We start from the raw sequence: 11509 nt of genomic DNA, 5'->3' as shown, positions 1-11509 counted from the left end.
GTTTCTGTACATTGTTTCTATATTTTTTTTCAGTTTTTACTCCATTGCACTCACTTATTTCAGAACTTGATTAATGTCTTATTTTGTACATTTCCTCCATTCCTATTGAAAAGGAAGGTTAAGGTTATTGCTAGTAGATCCTTTGTGAATTTTCAGACTAAGGTCCTATAACTACTCACTGAGGAATTCTTGCTCAGTGTAGGCTTCGTACAAAAGGAGGTTTTCCCCCCTTTGGGATAACTCTTCCCGATGCCACTTTCCCAACTACTGCTTGTATATATGTTGGGTAGATTATTAATGTATTATCTTTTCTTCCTTCTTCAGTTTTTGTCTCACCCTATTATAATATGAGCTCCTACGGAGCAGGGATTGGATTGCTTAGTATAGTGCTTTGCATGCGATAAATGGCTTATTATCAATGTCCTTTTATTCATTCATCATATCCATCTATCACATCCATCCATCCATCTACCCTTGGTGAGTTTCAGTGTTTTCTAATGGCTCTTCATTTTATTTTTGAGTTATTTTCTTCTCCCCTCTTCGTAGTTATTTATTACTTCACAGCAGTTTAGTTGTGTGAAAAATCCTGAAGGCAAACCTTCAGAATTACTTTAGAATAACAAAAATTTCAAGTAATTGCACTTGTTCATTCCATGTGCTAGACTCCTTTGGTCTTTATCATTAGAATCCTAGTATGAGGAAGTTTCCCTCCCTCAGAACCCAAATCCTGTGGCTCTTAATGGAATGTTAAAATACCAACTGGCTAATAGTACAGACAAACTCATCACTAATACACACTAATGAAGTCTTTGAAGGTAAGCTTTTGGGGGGAAGGGGAAGGGGAATACAAAAGAATGAATGTTGGAATAGTGTTTCAGATGCTAATAAATCTGAGTTTTGCACAATACAGCTGCAAAAACAGTTTGATATTACAATGTAAGAGTGTATTATTCATGATACAATATTATGAATTATGTCTAAAAGTAATTTTATAGAGTGCTTTAATGTTTCTTACTAACCGGATTGTTTTCATGATTTTCCACTGTTCTCAAAAATTATACTAAATTTGGTCATTGCCATCTTGCCAGATGTAATAGAAATACAGCTATTTATTATGACAAAATTATGATGTTAGATTGAATACAGGTGATACTTTTTTCCTCTAATCTGGCTGACATAAAACCTGAGCAAGGTCCCTAAGCGTTAAAATGCTCTATTAGCAAAAGAATGGCAGTGTAAGTGATGAAGATGAGAATAGTGATAATAAAAATAAAACGTCTTTATTTCAATTTTTGAAAGTTAAAATTTTTCAGGCTTATAATAATAATTTTGCCTAAGTATTTTTCAGTGAACATCAGTACTTGTTTTCTGTTCAAGAAGCTATCATTTCAGGCATATATGCAGTCCATATTTTGGGGTAGCTTATGTTTGGATATACAGTAATGGAAAGTGAGCACTGGAGACTTTGTCCGTGGATCTGTATTTTGTAGGTGTCCCTATACCTGAACCAAAATAGAACACTGGGAAATCTATTGATTCTTATTCCTATGCAATAAGTAATTTTATTCTAAAAGGAAAATAACCATGATATATCATGCTGCTTAACCTCTGTGTATGAAGATTTCTTAATTCTTTCAATATTTAGAACCATGCTGAATAGGAATATATTAATATGCTATCATATATTTTTAAAAGTATGTGTGAAAATTAAGTCCTTTGGTTAAATGTAAAATTTTTATTTAAAATAGGAATAGATTATATTTGTAGGTATTTATCAAATATAATTATTTTGTGCTACATATGGGATTTTGTAATGAGTTCCATTAAGATACATGATTAACTTCTTACAAATTAACATATCAGCTTAAATTTTTTATGTTAAAGATTATATTTAATAATATTCACTTAATGCCTAAAGTAAAATCTTACTTTCACTATAATCAAGTTACTGAAATTCTTTGTGCACAAGGGCTGCAGGAATGTGGACCATATATTGTTTTATGCATCATGGTCATACTTTTTATTGGTTATATTTTGTGTAATACAAAGACTGCCTTCCCTTTTATATTACATTTTTCCATGAAAATAAAGATTGCCTGTACAATGCAATACTGCAAACATCCTGTCAGATAATACATATTTCTATGCATATATCCATTTTAAAAGAGGCTATGTGGCCTAGTGGAAAGATAGGGCTGAACTCAGAGTGTGGAAGACTTGGGTTCAAGCCTGACCTTTGACACATACAGGCTGTGGAACCCTGAGAAGTCACATCACCTCTCAAGGCCTCAGGAACCTAGCTCTCTAAGGCTGTGAGCTCTAGAATAGTTGGAGATGGCCTTTGGGAGAGTGTGTGCCTCATACTGATGAAATCACAGTCTGGATTTCTCTTCTTCCCCCTCCCCCACTTCCCTCCTCTCCCAAACAAATAGAAAAACATGTTTTTGTTTTTTGTTAAGGCACTGAAAGTATTGTTTTTCTTAAGGCATTTTAACTGAAATGCCATAAATGTAATCCATACACATTTAAGAATAAACACTGAGTTAATTATATCTGTATCCAGTCTAAAATCTCTACTTTTGAAATGTGAATTTTAAAACTTGTAAATGTCTCGGTTTGTAACAATGTTCATCAATATACAGTATAATGTTACAAAATTCAGTTCAACATTTGTATTTGTGATGTGCCAACATGAAATTTTAAAGCCATTTTCATTTGTTCACAAATACAAAAAGAAACCTGATGTATGCTTAATGGTTATAAACAGAACAACAATTTTTGTGGAGATATTTTGTCTGCATGCTGGAATAGTGATAAACATAGGACAAGTAACTAAGTATTCAGATCTTTTCTTAAAAATAAGAGTAATTTTGAATATGTATTAATAAGAAAATTAAAATACACATCTTAACTAAAGGCTATGTCAATATGACAGTAAAAACCATCGGTCAAGTTAATCAAATTTTATTTGTTGAGCTCGTACTATATAAAGATGGAGACCAGTTTGTTTAAGAGTCCTGTGAACAAAAAGGCTGACATTTATTTTTTCACTTTCCAGCTCTCTGTGTATGCATCGTTTAGACAAAGCCAAAATTAATGCCCAATCTGTCAGTCATCCAAAGGGCATTTTCATAGCTGTTCTAAATGACACTGCAGAAGCAGACAAGTTGTATTGTTTTATAAAATGTTTTTTCAAAGATGTTATCTTCAAAGAAATCTATTCCTCACTTTGTAACATTCTTTTTAAATATGATGAGTTAATCCTGCAGACAGCCAGCAGTACTGAGTCAGAACATGACACTGCAAGAATGAACTGGACTGCAATAATTCTTACCTTTATAAGCCAGTGCTTTGAAGCGGCAATGTGTGATCTGCAAAAGAACTGACTTTTTAGTTAATTATATACTGTATCCATGCCTCCTCTAGTCTGATGTTGGGCAATTTGTCTACTGTGGGTGTATTACTTATTTCTTCTGTATGTAACTGCATACATGATGTTCGCCAATTCCTCTTGTCGTCTCTCTAAATATTAAAAGTAGTGCTTTTACATTATTTCCATAGATCTGCCTTACATGAAACTAAATAAAAAGTAACAAACCAAACGTTTTGACTTTTCATTTGAAGTACTCCGCTATTCCTTTTTCTCTTTACAATAATTCTAACCAATTGGAAAGACTCTACATATTTAATATTTTTTTCTGATTTCTCTGGATCTAAAAGCTTCTACTGTACTGCATATTAATATAGGTATTTTCTACAACAGTGAGATCATTAACAAATATTTCACTAAAATTGGCATTTATTTACTAAAATTAAAACTACAAATACTTTTGAAATGTAAAATTTGTAAATAAATGACGATAAATTATGTAGTACTATCAGAAAATGGAAACATCTCACTTTGGTAAGTGGAATTTCATTTATTCATTGTGTTATTGTTAATATGCCTTTTCTTAATAACTGCTTCTTTATCACACCAACAAAAATTATATTCCATTTTGTTCCACCCTCTTATAAAACATCTCCTGTGTCCTTTAGTATACTTGGTCCTGTATGGTTTTTATATTTCTATCTCAAGTATAAGACTCACTAAAATTTTTTTAAATGATAAACACCTGACTGCAGCATTTTGAAAGTAACTGGTAACTGTGTACTTGCTAAATTGTATTAGCAGCACTTTGCACAAAATTGGCAATATGTAAACTCTTAGAAATAAATGCATAACGATGAGATCAGAAAGAAGTGGACTTTCAGATATCCAAAGCAATGGATACTATAAAAGAAGGAACATGAAACATTTTCATTCTCTTCCCACCTTTTTGGGTGGATGTGCCAAAAATCCCTGTAACAACTCAAGAGGGATAGAAGATCCATAAATGAGTAGAGTAATCCTCAGTAGTAGTAAACCAGGTTTATGGGGTTGTCCAAACTTTAAAGCATACACCCACATACCACTTAAACCCAGTCACCTACTCCAGCTCATTTGTGAACCATCCAAATTGGACTCAAAGCCAAGAATTTAACTTACAAGCCGGAGTAGTCCAGTATAAAAAGCTTGGGAATTAGACTCAAGATGATCTAGGTTCAAATCTTAGAATGTGCCAATGTTGGCAAATCATTTATGCTCTCTAGACTTCACCAACAAAAAGGGCTTGGACCACCCATCCCCTATGTTTCCCTTTGATGCCTAAACCTTATATGATGCTATGGATCCCATACACACAACTTTGGTCTTTGGGACAGTTCTATGTTTTGTTCTTAAAGTCCTACCTATTAAAGATCCCTTACAATTTCTAACCAAATCTTAGATATTAGAAGGTAATACTTTTTTAAGGTTCTACTATCTCCTTCTCATATCCATCTCTGCTTCTTTAGAAAGAGGTTTAGTAACTCCAAGCTGTCCTTTACATTCTTTCTTCTCTGTGAGGACATCGCTTCCTCCCTATTTTAGAAGATTCCTTATCTCACCGACGTAGGTTTAGACCACAAGACATCCATGCCTTCCCATGCTAGTCAGTTCTTGCCCGTATCAAGTGCTCCAAAGATGATTTACTCAACACATTGGGAGCCTCAATGTTTTAACACTATAGGTTCTAGCACAACTGAAATAGCATGCTATTCCTTGCTTTCCTGGCCCATCTTTTTCTGACCATACATTTGTTGAATGATATTTTTTACACTGTCTTCAGTGCATGTCATCATTGGTAACAAGCTATAATCTATTTACCCCCACTATGTATTTCCACTGCTCTCTGGCCTGCCCACGATTTTGATTCTTTGGAGACAGTGATACTCCACAATTGTCAGCCAAGTAACATCAACAAGAGAATTATTTTAAAGGACTTTCTTTGCGTTGGGAGCAGCTTGGGAATTACTGAAAGTACCACACACCAGTGGTTTACTCTCTTCAACTCCTATTCAATTCTCGGCCTATCAGCACCTAGATATAGTATGTTCTGATGGGCTATCAGGAGTGGGGAACCTGTGGCCTCCAGGCCACATGTGGCCTTCTAGGTTCTTGGGGGCAGCCTTTTGCCCGAGTCTAAGTTTTACAGAACAAATCCTTTTATTACAGGGATTTGTTCTGTGAAGTTTGGATTCAGTCAAAGGGCTGCACCTAAGGACCTAGAGGGCCACATGTAACCCAGAGTCGGCAGGTTCCCCACCCCTGGGCTAACTCAATGGGCTGCTCTGCCAAGGGCATATCATAGTGTAAGCAATAGGAATTCTGTAGCTATTGATTGTTCCTGGATAGGCTATTTTGTACATTTTGTGTGTGTGTTACCACAAATCTCATTGAGTATTCTGGGTCTGAATGCAATGAGCACAATGTGATCCTCAAACAGGTTTATGGGGAAGAGAACACTTCTACTAACTCCTACTTGGCAGAAATGTTAACAAGAAATGAAACAGAGTCAAACTCCTTTCCTTTAACCACTTCCTACTTTTCAACGTCAATAGTTTATTTGAATAGATCAGGTTGAAGTCTTAATTATACAGTGAACATCTCACTTAACGTCCTTTTTAAAAACCTGCTGTTGATTTTGGCCTTTGTTTCAACAGCAAATGGGATTTCATCAGTAATCAATCATTTTCTATTTGATGTGATAAAAGGTAATTTCACTCTTTGTTGTTTAGCATTTATTATCTGCAGCACTTTTTTAGGGACTGGACCTTCAATTTCATTGGTATAAGAAGCTCCCAGTAAGGAACCACCTCTGCCAACTTCTCTGCAACCTGAGTTACCCAGAGCACTGGGAGGTTATAAGTGACTTCTTTAAGTCAAAGGGCCAGGATATGTCAGACATAGGACCTCCTTATTCCTTCTAGAAAAACTGTTCAAGTTGTGACTTGTACATGATGCCAAATCCGACATTCTTAGAGGGAGCTAAGAATCCCTCCTTCACAATCGGGCATACCAGGAAATGACTTAGGGAATTTTTCTTTATTCTGTAGAGTCCCTGAAGACTTTGGGAACAGAGAGTGCTGTGATCAGAGCTTTGTTTTACAAAGATTAATCTGGCAGTAATAGGAACAACAGATTGAAGGGAGGAAATTTGGTTACAAAGAGACTAGTTAAAATCTTACTGCCATAGTCCCAGGAAGTGGTAAAGGCAGTGGGAAACAGGACCTCAATACTGCCCACAGAAAAGGGAGAAAGGAGGCATGAGAAATCTTGGGAGTTGGAACAGGATAAGGAGGCAGCACGTATAGAGGAAAAAGCCCTTACTTTTGAATCCTGGCTCTGCCACAGCTGATGTGACCTCAGGCAAGTCCCTTAACTCTCAGCCTCAGTTCCATCATCTGAAAATGAACAAGATGATAGATAAGGTAGCTTCCAGCTTGTGGTATCATGAAGTTTTTATACGTTCCTTTCCTGTCTCTCTGCCACAAAGAAGGTCCCCAGAGGGGCTGAGAACTACGGACTGTAAGGGGCTCCAGACAAAATGTTTTCAGTGAAGAACTCTTGGTGTGGGAATTCCTTCCCCCAACATACCACAGAAACTCATCTATGATATCACTTCAGAGAGTTGTCCATAACTTATTTCAGAGAGCTGTCTGGGGCATTTAAGTGACTTTCCCGTGATTACACAGCTAGGACGCGTCAAGAGCAAGACTTGTACCCCAGTCTTCCTCAGCAATCAAGATAGCCCTCCATCAAATAACAATAACAACTAACATGCATGGAGTGGTTACTATCTATACACATAGTGGTGCCAAGTACTATGCCAGGTACTGAACAATCATGACCTCATTTGATCCTCACAACAGCCCTTGGAGGTAGATGCTGTTATAATCCCCATTTTACAGAAAGGAAACTGAGGCAAAGAGGGGTTAAGTGACCTGCCCAAGGTCACACAGCAAGTGGGTGAGGCTGGATTTCAGCTTAGGTCTTCCTGACTAAAGGCTTGGTGCTCTATACACTGCACCACCTGACTGTGGCAAGGACATACTCCTGATGATCAAAGCAGGATTTAAAAATTGGGGCCCTCCAATCAATCGAGAGACATTTATTAAGTGCCTACTGTGTGCCGGATGTGTACTGGGTATACAAAAAGAAGTAAAAGACAGTCCCTGCCCTCAAGGACTTCACAGTTTTCCTTTTCTATTTTAAATCCTATAATCCTGTGAACCTTCAAAGTCCTAAACTTGAAATACACTGAATTTTGGCCTTGGGATGATCTGATAATCCAGCTTGGACCCTTTATCCATGTTATCGACCACAAGATCCCAGATTTAGTGCTAGAAGGAGCCTTGCAGTTCATCTACTCAACCTCTTCATTTTACAGACTAGTAAACTGAGTCACAGAAGTTCAGTGACTTGCCCAAGGACAATCAATCAGGCTCACCTTGTGGAAGAGGCCTCTGCAGGATTCCCTCGCTGCCATCCCTGACCGCCTCATTCATCTTAGTGCTTCCCTCTGAGATCACCTCCCCTCTACACTGTTTCTCTATGTACATGTACGTACGTGGCTGATAGACCGTTCTCTCTCCCGTTAGAAAGTGAGCTTCCTTGAGATCTGGGGCTGTACACCCAGGCATCGGCACGTTATAAGTTAATGCTTGATTAATTATACATTACTAATATGTCATAGTATTAATACTATTAATAATACTGTTATGGCTAAATAGTAATTAATAGGTGCATGAGGATGATGGTCCTGCTCTCCCATCTTGAGAGGGCGTCTCAATGGTTCAGACGCTTTCCAAGACGTTTAAGCAGTTTTAGGAGAGTGAACACGTGCTGCGATGGAAACGTTCGTGGCCATAAAGTCAAAGCCGTGGGGTCAAATCCTGCCTCGGTCCCTAAGTAAAGCTCCGACCCGTCCTTGTATCCCCAGCCTGTGCCTGGGTCACCGTGTGTGGCACACGACAGAAGCTTGACTGAATGACTGATCTCGGGCAAGGCAGGCGATTTCCCTTGGGCAGGTTTCCTCCGCAATAAGGCAGACTGGGACTAGCTCTCCGAGGTCCTCGGAGGCTGCATGGTTCTGGACGGTGGAAGGAAGTTTGGTGGCTCTGGAGTCGGAGGCACTGGGTGCGAATCCCTCGAGCTCTGTGACGGAGGAGGGGGGGGGGAAGGGGGGCCAAGTCACCCAAGCTCGGTCGGCCTTAGTCCCCCATCTGTAAAGTGGGAATAATACCATCTTCTTCCTCCAGGGGGTTACTGCGAGGATCGTATGCGTTAAAAGCCGGCGGCGGTTAATCTATTAAGACACTTCTCCTAGGGTTTCACGTAAAATAAAGGGGGCTGGGATGGGCTTTATCACCTCTAAAGTCTTGCCCAGCTCTAAAAACCTCCTCCTTGGAGGCAGTATTCAAGATGTAGCGTCAGCGGTGCTGGGTTCAAATCCTGCCGGTGTTAAGGATACCTGTGGACACCAGAAAATTACCCCGCCTCCAGGCCACAGTTTCCCTCTTTATAAAATGGAGGGGTGGGGCTGACTGGCCCCTCGGGCCCCTTCCGGCTCCACCCAAGAGTCCCGGAGGAGGGGGTTTATTTACTTTTTCTCCCTCCGGTAGTTTCTAGGCCCGGACCGAGCAAAGTCACGTGAGTCCTCGGCTCTACTCGACCTCCCTACACTACGTCTCGAGGTCAGACTTCCGCTTCCAGGAGCCGGGCATGCGCAGACAGAGCCGCGCGTGGGGGGGGGGGCCCGCTCCCCGGGCCGCCCACGCAGCCCAGACACGCGCCAGTTGGATGGAATGGCTCTCTAGGGCTTCCGTACCAGCTCCGCTTCCCTCGGGCCCCGCCCCTTCTCGCCCCGCCCCCTAGCAACGCGGAGGCTTGTGTTAGCAACGCCGGGCTCCCGGGCAACTGCGCCTCAGAAGTGGACCGCTGCGCCGGCGGGGGCGGCTGAGGCGGAGGCGGCCGCCCTATGGAGGAGCCCCTGTTGCCGCGATGGCCGCGGCCCGGCCCCCGACCTCCGGGGGCCCCGTGACCTCGGCCGTGATGCGTCTCACCGCGCGGACATCCATTGTCGCTGGCCAGCCCAGGAGGGAGTCGAAGACCCCCGGCAGCGGCGGCAGGAGGCGATCTCAGAAGACATCCCGCATGTCCATGGCCTCGCCGGTAGTCACCCTGCCCGCCCTGAGCCCCGAGGCCGGCGGCGGGCCCAGGTCCAGCGCCAGCCCCCGCCACATCCCCGTGGTCAGGCTCAAGGTGGTCACCGACACTGACCTGGGGTTAGCCCAGGTGAGGCCGAGGCTTGGCCGGGCCGGGGGGCGGGGGAGGCCGGGGTCCTGGCAGAAAAGCCGTCGGGCGTGGGGGGCTGCAGAGGGAGAGGCCGCGCGGCACAACAACTATGATTATTATTAATTATCATTTCAACTTCCACTTTTAACCTTAACCCAGAGAAATGGGATCTATTTGTTATCACCCCCGGTTTACAGATTTAAAAAAAAATAGCCTGAGATGAAAAGATGGGTGTACCTGCATCCGGGTAGTAAGGGCTTGTGGCAGGATTTGAACCCAGGTCTTCATTCTTCCCAGTCAGCACGTGATCGTGAGTGGAGCCAGTGTTCACGGACCCTTCTGACCGGCTGGGAAGCCTAGGATACCTTTCTCACAATCATGTTTCAAAAGGGCCTAACTCTTTAAGTTCTTAAGTATTTTGTAGGAATACTCACACACCGTGGCAGGTTAGCGAAGGCCATGGACCACCTTCTCGGAATAGGGTTTTATTGTCTACATTCATAATTAAAGGAAATACAACATTTTGGTTAGAGTTTAGTGAAAACTAAAGATGCAAGGTTTTTTTTTCCCTCCAAGGTCACAGACTCCATGAAATCTATCCAAGGAGCCCCCTCCCTGCAAGGGTTCTGTGGACCGCAGGTTAAAAATGCGTGGTGTGGAGAGTCAGCGTTGGAGCCTGCATGTCTTGGGAGACCTATCTTTCTTACATACTAGTGATGTGAGGAGCAAGGTGAAACCTCTCTCGGCCTCAGTTTCCGCATTTGAAAATGAGGATAATAGCACCTGCCTCTTGAGATAATATATGTAAAATACTTTGCAAAGTGCTATACAATGTTAGTTGGTAGTAACAGTATTACCTTCCATTTCACCTAAGACTCTAAAATGGCAAGCTGAGGGGTACCTGATAAGCTTTGGAGGAGGGATTTTCCTTGCCAGGAGTTACCTTCACAAAAGAAGTCACAGACCAGTACTAAGATCTTAGGAAAAATGCAGTCAGGTTCAACACTTACTGCTTTGGTGTGAGGAGGGCAAAGAGAAAATAACTTCCATCCAATTAGACCCAAGATAATGCCCTTCTGATCTTTAATAACTATTCAGTAGTGTTAGAATCTTTACCTGGATGCGTCTGCTCATTTGTTTCCTTGTTTTTGTGCCTGGTTTGCAAAAGATAGAAAAAGCAAACACATCAAGAAGGAGGGTGGGGGCAAGGGGGACTTGCATTTACCCTAAGTCTTACACTTGAAAAGTTTGTTTTAGAGACAAAGAAGAGGATGGCAGAGATGGAGATAGGAGGCCGCTAAAGTGATCTGGTAGAAATCGCTTTTTAGGGGAAAAGCTGACATGACTAGGTTAAACTGACCAGTGGGATGCTTTGGTTCCATTGGACCTTTACATACAGATCTCTGTGCTGAAACGATGCTCATTATCCATTGATCTTCCTCTGACTGAATTTTTGACTGCTAGGAGGTAGGGATCTGAGACATAGCTTTAAAACCCTGGAGAGTTTGCATCTTTTAATGTTTCTTGTTATTGTCACTTTGATTCTAAACAGCATGAATCTACGGAACATGAAGCAGTTTTTTTTTTCCTTTGTCTGTAAATTCAGCTAATTGCTCCAAATTAACATGTGAGAGTCATTTCATTTTGAGAACCCTTTGCTATCCCTGGTTTGGACTTTTGTTTTTTTTCCTGAAAGTGCAGGCCTCTCCGCTTCTCAAATGACCCATATCACATATCCCCAAACCCAGAATTCTTTGGGGGATCCATGCCCTGCACCCTCACCCTAGCACTGTGGAGCTACTATGAGAACTC

The 11509-nt window shown here is 41.4% G+C and overlaps 1 protein-coding gene across 1 annotated transcript in view; it reads left to right on the top strand.

The window, feature by feature from the left end:
* The first annotated feature begins 9403 nt into the window (after positions 1-9403).
* The window catches only part of CFAP69 (cilia and flagella associated protein 69), a 71830-nt gene continuing 69724 nt past the window's right edge, over positions 9404-11509 (top strand). The window contains exon 1 of the mRNA XM_036760353.1: positions 9404-9697. Within this exon, the coding sequence (XP_036616248.1) occupies positions 9404-9697 (294 nt within the window). The remainder of the gene's footprint in view (positions 9698-11509) is intronic.

Source organism: Trichosurus vulpecula, chromosome 5 (genome assembly GCF_011100635.1).
Source record: "Trichosurus vulpecula isolate mTriVul1 chromosome 5, mTriVul1.pri, whole genome shotgun sequence".
Classification (NCBI taxonomy): domain Eukaryota; kingdom Metazoa; phylum Chordata; class Mammalia; order Diprotodontia; family Phalangeridae; genus Trichosurus; species Trichosurus vulpecula.
This window is presented reverse-complemented; position numbering and strand designations above follow the sequence as displayed.